Source organism: Anabas testudineus, chromosome 9, assembly GCF_900324465.2.
Source record: "Anabas testudineus chromosome 9, fAnaTes1.2, whole genome shotgun sequence".
NCBI classification, from domain to species: Eukaryota; Metazoa; Chordata; class Actinopteri; order Anabantiformes; family Anabantidae; genus Anabas; species Anabas testudineus.
The window spans coordinates 3,235,306-3,252,409 of NC_046618.1; the positions used below are offsets into that span (position 1 = coordinate 3,235,306).

The 17,104-nt window shown below is 41.0% G+C and overlaps 2 protein-coding genes across 2 annotated transcripts; both read right to left on the reverse strand.

The window, feature by feature from the left end:
• Positions 1-2,108: 2,108 nt before the first annotated feature.
• LOC113150630 (ATP-binding cassette sub-family B member 9-like) lies at positions 2,109-11,977 on the reverse strand. The gene is made up of 13 exons (XM_026343214.1): positions 11,885-11,977; positions 11,731-11,792; positions 10,842-11,506; positions 10,365-10,479; positions 10,121-10,251; positions 8,720-8,925; positions 8,285-8,482; positions 8,066-8,194; positions 7,797-7,985; positions 6,122-6,295; positions 5,763-5,922; positions 3,033-3,169; positions 2,109-2,842 (listed from the first exon to the last, which is right to left on the reverse strand). Exons 3-13 carry the CDS (start codon positions 11,503-11,505, stop codon positions 2,525-2,527), a joined length of 2,421 nt encoding a protein of 806 aa, XP_026198999.1. The 5' UTR covers position 11,506; positions 11,731-11,792; positions 11,885-11,977; the 3' UTR covers positions 2,109-2,524.
• A 1,156-nt stretch (positions 11,978-13,133) lies between these two features.
• On the reverse strand, positions 13,134-17,054 carry zgc:113436 (uncharacterized protein LOC503528 homolog). Its single transcript, XM_033326137.1, has 8 exons — positions 16,707-17,054; positions 16,032-16,225; positions 15,824-15,935; positions 15,589-15,727; positions 15,440-15,494; positions 15,072-15,329; positions 14,875-14,988; positions 13,134-13,985 (listed from the first exon to the last, which is right to left on the reverse strand). Exons 1-8 carry the CDS (start codon positions 16,873-16,875, stop codon positions 13,728-13,730), a joined length of 1,299 nt encoding a protein of 432 aa, XP_033182028.1. The 5' UTR covers positions 16,876-17,054; the 3' UTR covers positions 13,134-13,727.
• Between the last annotated feature and the right edge of the window lie 50 nt (positions 17,055-17,104).

Genomic DNA, 17,104 nt, shown 5'->3' on the forward strand with positions numbered 1-17,104 from the left:
CTATGCTACACAGCATTCACAAGTGGCAGGAATCTGATGGCTGCGATTTGAGGACAGGTAACATCATTTGGCAGGACACGCGCTACTATGATGGCTTTGGAAAGTGTATTTCATGGTGATTATTAATAACTACAAAAACGTTGATAATTCTACTCCATGTTTATTACTGAAGCCATAGTGGGTGGTGGAGTCGTACTTGAGTGAAGATTCTTAGTCATCCAAGTCCAGTTGCCATGACTCAACTTCCAGATTTTTTTAAGAGCCGGCTCTAAGGTTTTGTATAAATTCATTCACAATTTTCTTTCAAATTCTAGTCATTAACTACTTTAAAATTAAAGGTAAAACAATGATGCAGCAGGTTAGCCCATTTTACTAATATTTCATTCCAGCAACTCAAAATGGTATGCTTGTATGGCTGACAACGTCAGGACATGGTCCTAATGAGACAGGGGTATCTCCTCCCAGATCTGGTCCAAGGCATCACTGAGCTCCCAGATAGTCTGAGGTGCAACCTGATGCCATTGGATAGGCCAAAACATAATGTCCCAGAGGTGTTCTATTAGATTTAGATCAGGCGAGTGTGGAGACAAGTCAACAGTATCGATTCCTTTGTCCTCCAGGAACTGCCACCATACTCTAACCGCATGAGGCCAGGCATTGTTGTCACCAGGAGCAACCCAAGACCCACTGCACCAGTGTTGGGCCTAACAGTGGGTCCAAGGATTTCATTTCAATACCTAATGGCACTCAGGGTGCTGTTTAGCCTGTAGAGGTCTGTGCGTCCCTTCAGGGATATGCCTCCCCAGACCATCACTGATCCACCACCAAACTGGTCATGCTAAATGATGTGACAGGCAGCATAACGATCTTCACGGCTTCTCCAGACCTTTCATGTTTGTCACATGTGGTCAGGATGAACCAGCTCTCATCTGTGAAAAGCACAGAGGGGATTGTTTGGTCAGGGTCATTAACACAAGTGGTCTGCTGGAGGTCGTTTTGGAGGGCTCTGACACTGCTCATCCTGTTCCTCGTTGCACAAAGGAGCAAATACTGTCCTGCTGATGGGTTGAGGACCTTCTAAAACCCTGTCCAGCACTCCTAGAGTAACTGCCTGTCTCCTGGAATCTTCTCTGGGGTCTGGAGACTGTGCTGAGAGACAGCAAACCTTCGGACATCGGCATGTACTCATGTGCCATCCTGGAGGACTTGGACTGCCTGTCCAACCTCTCCAGGGTCCAGGTATCACCTCATGCTACCAGTAGTAACACAGACCCTAGCGAAATACAAAGCTTGTAAAATAGAGAAACAAGTATCGAGAAACGTATCTCATCGATGAATTCAAGAAGTCAGTAAACTGATTTTTTGAGGCTCCAAACACATAACTTAATTAAACTTTCAGACGGCCTGGTGGCTCAGTGGGTAGAACATCTGCTTTGAATTCAGACAGTTCGGGGTTCAAACCCCGTCACAGACACCAGGTGTGTCCTTGAGTGAAACACTCCACGCTAGCTCCCCGGGCGCTGTATGTAGCTACCCACTGCTGTTAAATGCAGAGGACAAATTTCATTGTGACATATGACGATTAAAGGCTTTCTTCTTCTTAATGAACCGGAAAAAAAGAAAGGCAGATACTATTTATGGCAGAAGTGGACATTGTGTTTGTCTCCTCACAGTATGTATTTTGAGTGAAGTGAAACGCCAAAATGATGAAGCAAAGTTGGTCAGTGATCTGATCCATTGTGTTTTAAATGCTATTAAAACATGCAAAGTAAAGTCCTATTCTACTATTCTACTAAATTCAAAATGATACTTTTTAATTCTATCTATCTTGTTATTATGCTACTAGTTAATTAATAATGGAATATCAAAACCAGCATTTTTAAGCACCTACAGGAGTAATAACCTTTTTATTTTAAATCTGCAATGATAAATATTCTTACATTACAGAATCAAGTGAAAGGAAAACTGAGCTCTGTGGGGACAAAGCTGCAGAGCATTAACTTTGCAGTTCCTCGCTGATCAACAGAGCATCTTTCAGCTTTTTATTGTGTATTTTATATTAGAATTATTATATAATAATATTTAATACAGTGACATGATGTATCTTTAGTTCTATTAGTTGACCGATTTGTCATCATCGACAATCATAGATGTATATATATATGCATTTATTTTCACAGACAAAGGCATCTTTCTTTTCTCCTCACCCGTTATTCATTTATAAACATTGAGTGTTTCCCACACCTGCCATTGTAAAATGAATATAAAAACAAAGAATGGATCCTGAGGCTGATAATAAAAAATATTACTAAACATTACCATACCAATACAGGAAAACAAACAGCAACACACTGCCTATTCCTAAAGGTAATATATCAGTTAAAAATCATATTGCCTATAGTCATTCAAGTTTTCTGGGTATCTGTGCAATGTTTTGAGTATTTGGTGTTATAAAGCCAGTGAATACCTGCTACAGTGATCTGCTACATTATACATGGCTCGAGAATCCAATGCCAGTTGATTCTTAGTAGCTAGCATTGCACTCAGGCCCACTGTTACTGCTACTGCTTTGTGTTCTCTGCGGACACACCCTTTTGGACTTCCAGCTGATGCTGTCACACATGTTGAGGACGTCTTCTTGTGTCTCGATTCCCTGGATCTGCCTCTGCACCAGCTTGCAGTAGAGTCCCCCACTGGCCATCAGCTGACTGTGAGACCCCTGTTCAACCACATGGCCCTTGTCCATTACTATGATGTTGTCCGCCTTCTCCACTGTGCTGAGTCGATGAGCGATCACCAACACCGTGTGCTCCCTCATGATGTTGTTCAGAGCCTGCTGAACCTGCAGCAGATTTGGTAAAAGTCAACAAAACAACTACTAAGATAACTCAACACTTCTCTGACACATTATCTCATTCACTAACATAGCATTTATAACTGGACTGCATAATGTAACAGGTGCTGTGTGACTTTTGTTCATCCCCCACATGCCAGATATCATTTGAATTAGGTAAATGTAGCAGTCCACATACAGTGTGTTCACTTTCTGCATCCAGGGCGCTGGTTGCCTCATCCAGGATAAGAACGCGTGGCTTGCGAATGAGAGCTCTTGCAATAGCTACTCTTTGTTTCTGCCCCCCTGACAACTGGGTGCCTTTCTCCCCAACACCTGGGAAAACATAAGGTGCATTAATTCAAACATGTGACTTCAACTTTGTGAAAAAGAAAATAAATTGTTAGCTGTATAATAATTTTATAAAACTGAATATGTAGTTAACCTCTAGGCTGTTTTATCTGGACAGTGGACAGGTGACTATAAGTGTAGTCAGAATAAGGATCTCATATAATAACTAAGCTCTACTGACCTCAAATGCACCAAGCAGCCACCACATTACCACCACCTGGTGGTTTTTATGTTCTAGTGGATGTTGTCAGTATGGGAAAATGTATTGCTGGCCATGATTGACAGGTATCAGAACACAAAGTACACTGCAGCTTGCTGTGTGTCCACCACAACATTAAAGTTACTACTTGATAAGAGGACTTGGTGGACACCAGCAGGTGAGTAAAGGTAATGGTAGACACTGGCGGGTTAGTAGGGGAAATAGCAGAGATTGACCTTTGAAAGAAGGGCTAAAACCAAAAGGCTGATAACCGTAGACAGTCTTAAAGGGGGACAACCTAGTGGCTACAGATGGAACGGTGTTTCCACTTCTTTATTTACCCTCTGTGTCTGGCTGTAAGTTTGAGGGTAGAAAAAAGAGGAGAGGGTCACAGTGATCCTCAGCAAACAACAGAAGTCAGACCACACCCTGGCAGAGAACTGAAGGCCCTGATCCAAGACAATGTCGAGGTGGATGCTGTATTGCCAGACCACCTACTGGATTGAGTCAGGAACATGGTGCGTAGCACCCACGCTGGAGTCACTCCAGGCGAGAACCTTAGGCTGAAGTTGTGGAGGCACAACTTGCTTGCAGAAGCAAACCAGGAGTCCAAAACCAGTCAGCTGGTGATCGAATCCAGGAACTCCTGCACAAAGTCCAGCTGTTCTGACCTAACCTGCACAGAAGGTGGTAGTATGTATTTGGGGGATGTCATCCTCCGCAGTGAATTCTAGTAATAGGGTGGCAAGCTTATGATTATTTTATTCCTGGACGATAAGAGCGCAAAGTTAAATTGATCAAAAAACAAAGCCCACGTGGCTAGACCGCTGAACTGTTTGCCTTATCGAGGACACTCAAGGTTCTGTCCATTTAAGAAATTGTTGCTCTTCACCCTCATGTCAGTGCCACCACTCCTTGAGGGCTAGGTTTACGTCAATGTCAACTGATCCTTCAGGAGGCTAAACGCCATTTCAAAGGGGAAGGACTAGGCAAAAGGGACATTGAGAGAAGAGAGTCTGTGGAATGGCGTAAAGAGGGAGCTGCAGTTCTTGACAACTTTCTTAAATTAGCCAAGGTCAGTCCTTAAATGTTTTTACCTTATCTGGGTCCATCTGAATGTTACAGACGTGGACTAAATTATTGGCACCCTTTTGTTAAAGAAAGAAAAACCCACAAAGGTCAATGAATTAACTTGACTGACAAAAGTAATAATAAATATTTACCAAAATTGAACTCAGACATAGAAGACATAGAAACAGTTTTTTAAAAAACAAAGTAATACAACTGGCCTGGACAAAAATGATGGTACCCCTAAAAAAGAAAAAACTAAACTAAAGTGTGTCCTGTAATTAACATCACAGGTGTCTTCAGACTTGTAACCAGTCAGTCTGTCTATTTAAAGAGTGAAAAGTGGTAAATGTGCTGTTTGGTATCATGGTGTGTAGCACACTGAACATGGACCGCAGAAAACTAAAGAGAGAGTTGTATCAGGAGATTAGAAATAAAATGATAGATAAACATGTTAAAGTTAAAGAGCATCTCCAAGCAGCTTGATGTTCCTGTGACTACAGTTGCACATATTATTAATGGTAACCAAAGATCCCAGAACAACTTCCAAAGAAATTAAAGGTGAAGTCCAAGGTCAAGGCGGATCAGCACCACATCACACCATTCACTGTTTAAGCCAAAGTGGACTTAATGGAAGATGGCCGAGGAGGACTCCATTGTTGAAAACATATTTAAAAAAATTTGGAAAATACATACTGACAAACCACAATGCTTGTGGGAGAATGTCCTTTGAACAGATGCAAAAATTAAGCATACAAAGAAAAGTACACTGTATCTACTGTGCAACATGGAGGAAGCTTGGTTATGTTAGAAACGGCTTTGCTGCATCTGACACAGGGTTTCTTAAATTTGTGCAGGGAAGAATGAAATCTCAAGACTTTTAAGGCATCCTGGAGCAAAACATGCTGCCCAGTGTCAGAAGGTTTGGTCTTTGTCACAGGTCATAGTTCTCCAACAGGATTATGACCCAAAACACAGCTAGAAACACCCAAGGATGGTTAAGAACAAATCATTGGACTATTCTGGAGTGGCCTTCTATGAGTCCTGATCTAAATCACATTGAACATCTTTGGAAGGAGCTGAAACAGGAGCTAAAATGTATGAAACCTAAGTCGGTCATGCAAATTTTGGCATATTATAAGAAGAGAACATACTGTAAACCACAACTATCCTAGCTTACTTAATACTTTTTATCTGTTAAACTAGTTGTTTCTGTGATTTAATTGTCACTGACTGGGGTGTTCTTACCTTTTCTATTACTACTACACTACACCAGTAGCTGGCTTTCATATAAATAGATATAATAATTACTTGTCTCATAGCCATTGGGCAGGGCTGTGATAAAGTCGTGAGCATTAGCCTTAGTAGCAGCCTGCACCACAGTCTCCATGGGGACATCAGTCAGGCCATAGGTGATGTTTTCCTCTACTGTCCGGGCAAACAGCATCGGCTCTTGGCCGACAAGAGCAACCTGCAGAAATAAAATGTGTGCAAGGCCTTATCCAAAAATAACTACAGTAATCAGCTGTTTTGGGAAATTACTGTTTTTTTTTTATAATAAAAAAATGTCCTGAGATTTGTTAACACTGAGAAACACATACAATAATGCCAATGTCATCCTTTAAAAAAACATACTCATCCTAAATACTATTAAACTAGTATATACAGACCTTAGAGTGGAGGTAGTCGTGGCTGTAGGTGTGAACAGGCTTCCCATCAAGCAGCACGTGGCCCTGCTGAGGGAGGTAGAAGTTCTCCAGCAGACTCACACAGGAGCTCTTTCCACTGCCAGAAGGTCCCACAAGGGCTGTGACCTCTCCAGGCCGCAGAGTGAAGGACACTCCCTAAGAGAAGAACCAGTTCAGATAGTGATCTTCTATAAACTGAACACTGCAATATAATGTCAAATTAAGGATGGACTGATCCAACCTTTTCAATCCCAATAGCCATACATGGGCTGTGCCTTTACTAACTCTATAATACAAAATGTAACAAATGAACACATGGATAAATGTACTGAAGTGTTATTCATTAAAATAAAATAATACATTCCAGCAGCAACTTGGAACAGCATTCATAAAAATAGTATTTAAACATCCTTATAAACATTTAGTGCAAACAGAAATACAAAATGCATTATAAAATATAACATCTTAAACTGAGAATAAGTTACGAAGAAGTTAAGAAGTTTCTCATGTTTTTGCAGTGCATCCAACAAAGTTTACTGCTTGGTCGTATTGTCTTCTTTTGTTTTGTTTACCTGCAGGAACTTGCTGTGTGCTGCTCTTTACGCTTTGGTAGTGCTTGATCAAAGGAACAATATCTAATATATATATATATATATATATATATATATTGTACTAAATAATTAAATGACTATTACATGACATCAGAGTAAAATGCTAAGGCAAAATACCAGCTAACAGCCTGTAAACTCTCATTCAAATGTATGTTGGCAGGGTGGAACATCCATTTACCTTTGGACCTATATGATCCTGTCCACTGTGCATTGGTCCACTAACATCGGGACACCACAGGTTGACGTTAAACCACTTAGAGTCCAGATGGCTTTAAAGTTGGACACAGAGTTGGCCAGTTTTCTTCTGGAAAGGCAGGCCTAAGCAGTTGGCCAACTTTAACTAGCAGCATGGCTACTAGTAGGGATGGTTATTTTGTATTAAAAACATTGTGTACTGGCTTTCAAACTGGGTTATCTGTGTTATTGGGGCCTAGAAAGTACCAACTCCATCTCCAGAGTGTATATTTGTTTGCAGGATAATGGGCTTAGCTGTGGCTACAGTACTTACACCCACCCATGTATCAAGCTGGCAGAACACTGACAGAATATTATAACATTTACATATGCTGGTTTATTTGCAAAACAACCAACACAACAAATGTTTATAGAGTGTAGGACTCAAGGCCATTTGAAAGCTTAACAGTTTCATTTCGTGTTCACTTGGGTCACATGGAAGACTGGGGTTCGATTCCCCAGATTGAACTTGTCTGTGTACAAAGCACAAAATACCTTCACACAGCTTCACAGAGTCTTTGGTCTCTGTGTTGTTGTTCTCAGTCAAGCTAACCAGTAAATGTATGTATGTAAATGTATGTAAATTTATGTGCTGCTGATGCAAGACCTAACATACGTCACAAACATAGAACTGATGTGAACAGATTGGTCCCATGGATCAGTCCCATTGTCCAGTACCCAATTGTGGCTAATATCCAAAATTAAAATTAGACCAGTTCACTCCAATGCCAAACTGAACAGCTGTGAATAGTACTTTAGTAATACCAGATGTATCAACACAACATGAAAGCAATGGATTCCTGAAAACAAACCTTGAGAATATCAATGTCGGGGCGTGTTGGGTAGGCAAATGTAATCTCTTTAAACTCAACCAGACCAGCGCATGTGTCTGGAGCCTCTGTGCCGTCAGCTCGGTGTTTGGGTTTCCTGTCCACATACTCAAAAACCTTCTCAGCAGCTCCAACTCCCTGCATGAGGCCCGTGTACACTGATGCAACGCTCTGTAAAAGACATTATTTAAGTGCACTGTTTTATTTTCATGCCTAAGAAATGAGTGACAATAATAAAACAGAGCACATACCTCTAGACATTCTCCCAGCTCAAGCAGGTAGATGAAAAAAGATATCAAAGCACCACTAGTTATCTGTCCGGTAACTACAAGGTGGCCGCCGTAGTACAGGATAGCAACTTCTAGAGCAAGCTCTGCGCTCTGGAACACACACACACACACACAAATCGTATTTATGGCCTCACTGTAACACAGGTATCAATATCTTAAAAAGCAGTAGTTAATACCTACACAACTGGACCACATGTAGCAAGCATATGCCAAGGCTTGTTTCTTGTTGAGCCGAAACATGACTAAGAGCTTAGCGTAGTAGGAGTCAGCCTCCCCACACTCGTTGGCGAAGCTCCGCACCGTCCTCATGGCTGAAATGGTTTCTTCTGCAATTTTATTGGCCTCTGCAAGAGTTGTTTGCACCTCTTTGGTCAATTTCTGTCAAAAAAAATAAATATTTTGAAAGAATACTTTTTTTTGGCATTTCCGACTTCAGTTCACTTTAGTTCAACAGTAGAGAGGCAGACAGGAAACAAGGATCCTCAGCTGTACTCACAATATGCAAGTTACAGTTACAGTATGTGACGTGTGCATTAACAATTAGACTACCAGTGCTTTATTACTTTGGTTTTATCTGCAAAATAAAATATCTGCAGGAATGCAAAACTACTTCACCTTGTAGTATTCACCATAAAGTTTAGAGACAATGGCGATGAAAGGGAATCCCATGATGAACACCAGCGTGAGCTTCCAGGAAATCTTAAACATGAAGATGAAGAAGCCGGCGCCCTTGATGGTGCTCCTCAGGAAGATGTTGACATTCTGAGAGACGAGGTCACTCACTTGGGTGGTATCAGATGACAGGCGTGAAAGGATGTCGCCTACAGGCACATAAAGAATTCAAACTATTGAAGAATACGGTGGCCCTGAGGTGCAAAACATGACATTCCACCAAACACAACGCTGTTGGTTTCCCAACCTTCTTCCCAACGTGTTTTCTACTTTGTTTAGGAAAATTTTGTTGTGCTTTCAGGTAGAATTACTGTTTACATTTTTAATTACCATTAAAACTGTGGCTTTAACTCCCTAGCTGAAGATTGAAATGCAGTCCAGCATCAACCAAAGTTAGCTACAGTCTCTCAGACACACAAACTATGGGTTAGGAGCAGGCTGAGCTGTAGCCTATGTGATATCTGCAGACTCTGTTCACTAACCAAAATCTGTACAAACTCTGGTACCAGTTCTCTTGGGAACTCTTCTCCATAAACACTTTTAGTGTGTGTAGGGTTCATATTTGTTTTGCATTTTCATTTAAATACTTTAACTTACTAATACTTATTCATATGCAGGTTATTTCTTATACCTGCTACTGTCAGATGACCATACATACAAGTTATTACACATGACATATTACAGTGATGATATTGATGATTTGTATGATTTTGTAAATTATTAACCTAATTATCAGCTTGATCTTTCAGGAGGATATCAATGTATATCATTTATTACAGTAGTATACTGTATACAGTACATACTACACTAGCCAGTATATTGTATTACGGTAAATACATTTACTCCTATGTGTCCTGCACTCTTGTTGCTTGAAAGGTGTGAAATATGTACGAGAGTCTGTATAAATTTAAAATTTAAAAAGGTTGCACCAGTACATAAAAAACCAAACATCCCTGCACTACTTCTCTGTATTTACCGTATGCCAGTTGTTGGGTTCATTGCAGTTACTACAGGTACACTGTCTTCCTTGTATTTCCATATTAAAATGCAAAACAGATGATACACACTGTGTATGTGAGAGACAGAGGTAATATCAATAGCTTTAAATCAATGATTTCAGTTTGTGTATCAGCACTCTTTCTCATTCTCAGCACATTTAAACGATAGTGTGATCATTTTGGTCGCTACAATTGTGACATTAAATGTTCTAAAGTCTTGATTATTCTGTTTTGTAAAAGGCTGCTATGTTTTCTTACTATTAGTATTTTAAGTATTTTCTTTTGTTTTGTGTGTTTTGTGACACGTTATTGTGTTTTGGAGAAATGTCTTTGTTTGCTGAGTTACCTGTATGGTTTTCATCAAAAAAGGCTATTTCCTGCCTCATCAGAGTTCGGAAGAGGACGCTCCTGATCCGAAGATTTAATCTAGCAAAGGTTAGGCTGAAGACTCCTCCACGCACTCCTACTGCAAGTGAACTGAAAAGAAAAAAACATATGCATTTGCATTTGCAAAGTCCGGCATTTGTCTGGATTAAATCTTTTTTTTTTTTTTGTGACACAGGCAGAATACAACCTGTACACACCCTCACCTGCCTAAGGCCAACATTGCTACTGCGAGCACAGGTTTAGCAAAGTACTCCATGCTCTTGTGAACCACAATGCTGTCTATGGCCTTTCCATAGTAGTACGGTATGAAGGCTTCACCTACAGGTAAAGAGAGAGAACTTCAAACAATTTAAGGTCAATTCTCTTCTGTCCTATGTGGAAGCAAAGTAAATATATTTGAGTTTTTGATGGTTGATAAAATCATTATAAAATGATATAGGCCTCTGGGGACATTTTACGGACATGTTTTTTCTGTTTTATGATATTACATTGGACTTTGGCTATTAAATGTGTTGAGTAATATTGAATTAGTCACAGAGTAACAGCCAACAGGCTCAGTACTTAGTCATTTAGTCATAGAAAGTCACTGTTGAGATATTGCACCAGAGTGTTGCAATCCTTTGTAATAAACTGTAGTAAACACTGTCAATTATCTGCTTTACTTTGTCACAGACACTCACACACAGCGGAGATGATGAGGAAGAGGACAGCTACAGACAGCAGTTCAGCATCCTTTCTGCAGTAGTTTAGCAGACGTCCTAATGTGGCCCCAGAGCTGCTCTGCTCCACCTTCGTCTTCTTCCTACTTTCACACTCCACCTCCTGCTCCTCCTCACCAGCTGTCTCCACAAGCTTCTCCGTGTCCTCAGAGCCTCCTCCTCCTCCTCTACTTCTGCTGCTGTTATGACTGCTCACTGAGTTGGACTCCTTCCCCAGCAGTCTCCAGAGCAGTATGACACCCAGAGAGGAAGCACACGTCCAGCATATCAGGCTCAGGTGCCAGGGCTGGTGGGTCAGAGAATCCAGCTCGGTCAGCATCAGCAGCTTGGTCAGGGCGTAAGTGATGACGATCAGGCAGATGATGAGAGTGAGGGTGGCGAGTGCAGCCACTCTCGGTGGGCCATCCTCCTTGTTCCATGACACCCCTATGCAAGCTCCCAGGAGGAGGCAGACACGGAGCAGCACGGTCCCCCAGAGATCCAGCATTGATTGGAGGATGCTGAAGTCCAGGGCCTCGTCTTTGAATATGGTCAAATTTGATCCATGTGTGTACACAACAGTGGTGATGACAACATCCAGTAGGATGTACAGCACAGTGCAGCTCACAGCTACTTTGGTGTCCATGCTGATGATAAAGGCAGAGTTCTAATAAGTAATCAGTACAGTTTTACGCCATAGCAGCTGATAACAAAATGACTCTTTAAGTCTAAGGGACCAGACTAAAATGTATGAAATCCACAACTTAAATCAGACCCTCCATTCATAAACAAGAACAAACATGCTGCTCACAGTTAAACAGAAATGACTCCACAAATAGTAAGATTTGAATTATTGATGCTCTCCACTTACCTTTTTTTAGTCCTATCTCCAGCTAAAGGAATAAACGTCAGGTATTAAGTTCTAACTGTTGACTTATCTGAAGCTGTCATCAAAGTGGGAATGGTTCCTGAAGGCTGCAGCACCTACATCTTTAGCTAGCTAGTCAACAGACGCTAGCTTTTACCAGGTGTTTCGTCAGTTTACAAACGCCTCCGTCCATAAGGTTAATTTCCTGCGAGGTGTCCGCATACATGAAATAATAATTCACGACGGTTTGTCTATATTCATGCTGGAAAGCTGCACTTGCTAACAGACAACTTCCAGGTATGAAACTGAGTCAAGTTATGTTAAAGTGACTGAACCCGACCGACAGTGAAGGGGACACCGGTATCAAAGATCGTCTATGCTACACAGCATTCACAAGTGGCAGGAATCTGATGGCTGCGATTTGAGGACAGGTAACATCATTTGGCAGGACACGCGCTACTATGATGGCTTTGGAAAGTGTATTTCATGTTATTGTTTAGTGTGAATTAATAAAGTGATCAAGAGTTTAGTCTTAACTAAACAGCAAGTAAAACATGTAATAAGTAAATCTGATGTACTTACGATTAAATTACCACTTACGAGTCACTTAAAACTGTCACAATTATATGAAAATACAACGTTGTATTATCAATTAAATCATAGTTTTCCCACAATCACTATCATATCTTCATCGAACTACTTTAAAAAATAAAGATAAAACAGGCCCCTTATCAGAACATATAATCAAAGGTAGTGTGGGTAAATGCGATAAACCTACCTCGTCGATGAATAAATAAAAAGTCAGTAAAATTATTTTTTAAAGCTCCGAAAACATGATGCTAAACGTTCGCGCTACATAACGTGATGCACAGGAAATAAGTCAGAGTGACACCTCTCTGCTATTCGCCTATCTGACGTACTAGCAGAGGCGGAAGTGGGCGACGAGTTAATCTGCTCCCAACAGCTGTTGAACAGTAGTGAGCGAAGAAGCAGCTGTGTCCTGGGAGAACCTCTCAGGTGATGGCTTGTTAAAGCATTAATTAAAACACACAAAATTAAATCCCATTCCAGTGTAAAATGTTTTAACATACATAACTAACTAACAGGATTGATAAAGATGAATATTTTTTAGTCCTAAAGCTGCAGTAGACAGTAGTTTTCTATTAATGGATCAAGTGAAACTGTGCAGTTCCTCACTGACCGACACAGCATCCTTCAGTATACTATTTTTGGAGTCTTGATTCACACTTATTCCTCTCAACATCACTACTGGTGGACTCACTGAAAGTGGCTACCCACCACCACATTCCAGGTGATATGATCAAAGTACATTTTCGTACCTAAAATGAGTTTGTTCAAATGCCTCACAACCATTGTTGAGCAGATTTGTCTATTTTATTGCAGTTTGAGCTCATTCAGACTGGGTGGTGGCTGTTTAATTATATTAATGACATATTATATTTTATTGATCCCTTTGGGAAATGAATGCTTGGGCAGCTGCCAGACAGGAGATAACGGCATTAATGCAGGGCTTCTGTGTCTTGTCCAAGGAAACCTCGACAGGAGAAACTGGGACTGGAACCACTGACTCTGGGTTTGGTAGAGGACTTGGCTCCTCTACCAACAGAACTACTGCCACTCCCCCTATGGTGAAAGCACAGGCCAAGTAATGACTGTACAACAAGGCCACACAAACAGAATAATACCTGCATTTACTGTAGTAAGAATTGTGGCTTCAAATTGATGGTATGACAAATGGAAAACAAATTAACACTCTCCAGTTCACATGGGTCAGGGTTTTCCTGCCGTTTCGTTGACCACGTGGATCATCGATTCATCTACAAATGAAACTTTGAACAAGCAGTGCTTTCAACTGACTGGCAGCACGAAACAACACACTCATCTAGATTTTCCAACTTCTGTCCAAAACAGAGAGAGAGAGAGAGAGAGAGAGAGAGTCCGGGCAGCTCATAGTCGTGCTCCAACAATGTGTGTTCTCATCAGTGGACATCAGACTCGGCCAAGTGATACGCTAACGCAGTCTTTATGTCTCCCGAGCTGCTTTGCTCAGTGGCCAGCACCGTCTCAACAGGAAAAGACAAATATAAACTGTCTTTCAGTTTTTTAGGGGAAGGCGAGTCTCCTGCGCGGAACAGAGGATCTGCTATTTTAAATGTCACTGAGGGAACGTTGTGTGTCCTGCGTTTGGCGTTCTTCTTTTTCTCTTGTTTGTAGGCTGCGTTCATGTTGGCCATCACCTGGAAGTGGAACAGAAAACAGAAGTGGATGGTGCACGTTAACATGTTTGCTGTCACATAACAAATCAACATAAGTTTGTTACACAAACACTCAGATGTAATACTAGTGTTAGTGCTGCATTTTAAATAATTGATGAGTCTCCGTCTCTGTGGTGTATGAGTCACGTTTCTGTTACATAATACATGTAATTGTATATTATTATTACTCTATTGATCTCCTCTGTATTTTTGCGCTATGTTTAAGACTTATTCTAGATGAGTTCTGTTGTTATCTTATCTTAATGTTAACCAACACAAACACCATGGTGATGCCAGTGCACATGCCAAGTACCACGCATGCAGCACATAGAAACATAAACCATCCAACAGGAAACAGGATTGAATTCACAGTAATGGCATTGTTTGCAATTTCCTGGTTTTTCTGCATAAACAGATCATGAAACGTGATGTAAACATAAAATAAAATAATATTTATAAGCTGATACAGTTGAAGATCCGATCACATTTCATGATCAAGTTATGCAGCAAACAGGAAGTGGCATTAACTTTTTTTGAGCTGGACATAAAAGAGTTGATTTTTACACAGAACGAGTACTGTGGATTTGAATCATCCATCTCTTAAAATATGTTTAGATTTGGATCTCTTCCGGCCAGCGTGATTACAGATCCAGACAACCACTTCATTGTATATACTGAACTGGACCATTGTTTGAAGCCAAATAGTAAAAGTAATGATACTATTTTACGGGCTCCTTGAAGGTGCAGTGGCGAAAAACCATCATTTCGGAATTTAGTATTCCTGCAAAGCTGTGTGCATGTAATGACGGAGAACACACCAACACCAGCATCCATTTTCAATCATGGGAACATTTAACAAAATGTTAATTACCAGCTGCTTAACAGAGTTCTGCTGCTCCTGCATTATGGTCATATACATCGAGGCCTTCTCCTTTGTGGAATACATATCCAGCTCTTGGTCGTCATAATTCAGACTCAGTGTACTCTGGAAGAAAAGGAAACTAATTGAACAAAACATAAACAAACCCACCTGTTTGGATGTTTTTCTTTCCTGAAATAGGGTTTTACCTCATTTGGTAAGTTAGCCTTCCTGTTGAACATAAGGGAATAAGGGGTGAACTTGGTCGTAGGGTTTGTGGACGTTCGGAAGAGAAACAGCACCGGCTCCAGATAGTCATCCCATTCGGCCTGCTTCTCCGTTACCATCTGCACAATGGCCTCCTTCAGTAAAGGACTCGTGCAGTCGTGCATCGGGTTGAGCTGAGGCTGATCGGCAGGAGAAACCTTCTGCACAATGCTCCACCTGTCACACAGCAGCTTGGTCACCTGGAACACAGCCGTATCTGCATGAAAAACCACGACCACAACAGCGCCACGGTCTCGAATCAACACACTGACATGTTTATTTTTAACTGAATATGCGGCTCATATCTCACCTCATCACAGAAGTCAGCAGTCTGCGTGCAAACTATCGTTTTAGGGGCACCAAACCTGACCCAACAGAGATCTCAATGAGTTTGGATTCAAGGTAAAAATCTTCTGCATGTCCACACATCCCTGCCAAGTAATGATCTTTTCATCCTACCTGTATATGCATTTGGAGATGCATCTCGCCACAGACAGAGCATCTGTCTTCTGCACTGGAAAAGCCTCTGGCCATTTACTAAAATAATCAATGACGACTGTGACGTAAGTGTTGCCTTGTTGGCTTTCTGCAAAAGGCCCTGTATAAGCAAAGAGAACAGATGTCAAATACTGAAAAGAAATTATACAGCAGAAGAGAAAAATAATAATTTGATTAAATTAATTGAGGCAAAAACCTATGATGTCAACTCCAACAATATCCCAAGGCGCGTCCACTTTTATAGGCCGGACTGTTCGTGCTAGGTTCTTATTCCTCTCTGTGTGCTGACACGTTTCACACACTTTAATCTGAAACAAAAAAATTAACTGTTGTCACAAAAAGGTTAGACATTATTATCATTATGTGTCAGTGTTGTGAAGGGGACATGTTTTGATGTTTCATACCCAGTCCACCACATCCTTGATGATCCCTAGCCAGTAGTACTTGCTCTGGATCCTGTGCACCGTCTTCTTTTGGCCCAGGTGATGACCGATGTCATTGAAGTGGCAGGCCAGAAAAATCTGCCTCTTCCTCTCAGCCTCAATCACCACCTCCCTCTTCTCTTCTTTCTTGGGTCCCACATAGTACAACTTACCCTCTAGAGTGAAGAGCACATGTGAGATACTCAACACCTAATTTCAATGTAAGCACCGTCTCAATATCCCTAAACAGAAGACTACTATAGAGGAATTCTTGATTTATTTGAAGAAGACACCAGACTCCGTTCAGAAATGCCGGCATATAATGTTTGCTTGTTAGTCTGACACATAAAGATATGGCTCAATATGGGTTTGGGCCAACAAAAAAAACAGTTGACGGTCTAACAGTAGGTTAGCGGGCACCAAGAGCCGGTTTAGGATGTTGTGATGTTCCTAACAGAAAGCTAGTTAAATGTAATCACTAATTCTGTGCGCCGAATTTTCTACAGGCCTCTGTAGATTGTTTTATGTGATATATCATACCCTGTACATTATACACTTATCAGCAAGCAAGACGGTTTTAAATTAGCTGCTTTTTTTTTCAATGGGAGTTCGTGATGTCAAGACAACAAGAATACTTCATTGTTAAATAACTCTTACCATCAATTATAAATTTCTGGGCGTATCTTTTGAGATTCTTCTTTCGTAAAGGATTCATCGTCTGAGGAAAGCAGCCCTTAGCCACGAAAGTGTAAATGTCACCGAGTTTATTGGAGCTGGATTCAACCACCTCCTCCTCAGCCACTTGCAACGACTCCGCGCTCAACATTTCAGCAGAGACTTAACAAAGCCGTACAACTCGATAGACATATATATGCTGACTGGAAATCGGCATAATTAACAGCAGTAATAACGACTGCTAATAAAGACAAAAACCCACAACATCACAGCGGGATACAGATGTAAACGTGAGGTTGTTGCTTACGTCTTCTTCTTCGTCTGCGTTTAATGACAATGTTGTGCACTTGCGCCCCCTACACATGACGCCTGGTAATAAC

What these genes read in the sequence shown, in the direction of transcription:
- LOC113150630 (XM_026343214.1), bottom strand. Translation starts at nt 11,505, where the DNA reads ATGGACACCAAAGTAGCTGTGAGCTGCACTGTGCTGTACATCCTACTG. An exon ending in GCAATGTTGGCCTTAGGCAG is followed by an intron (nt 10,252 to 10,364) that starts GTGAGGGTGTGT and finishes TTTTCTTTTCAG; the next exon opens with TTCACTTGCAGTAGGAGTGC. An exon ending in GCCCAATGGCTATGAGACAA is followed by an intron (nt 3,170 to 5,762) that starts GTAATTATTATA and finishes ATGTTTTCCCAG; the next exon opens with GTGTTGGGGAGAAAGGCACC.
- zgc:113436 (XM_033326137.1), bottom strand. Translation starts at nt 16,875, where the DNA reads ATGTTGAGCGCGGAGTCGTTGCAAGTGGCTGAGGAGGAGGTGGTTGAA. An exon ending in CCAGAAATTTATAATTGATG is followed by an intron (nt 16,226 to 16,706) that starts GTAAGAGTTATT and finishes TCTTCACTCTAG; the next exon opens with AGGGTAAGTTGTACTATGTG. An exon ending in CTGCTGACTTCTGTGATGAG is followed by an intron (nt 15,330 to 15,439) that starts GTGAGATATGAG and finishes GCTGTGTTCCAG; the next exon opens with GTGACCAAGCTGCTGTGTGA.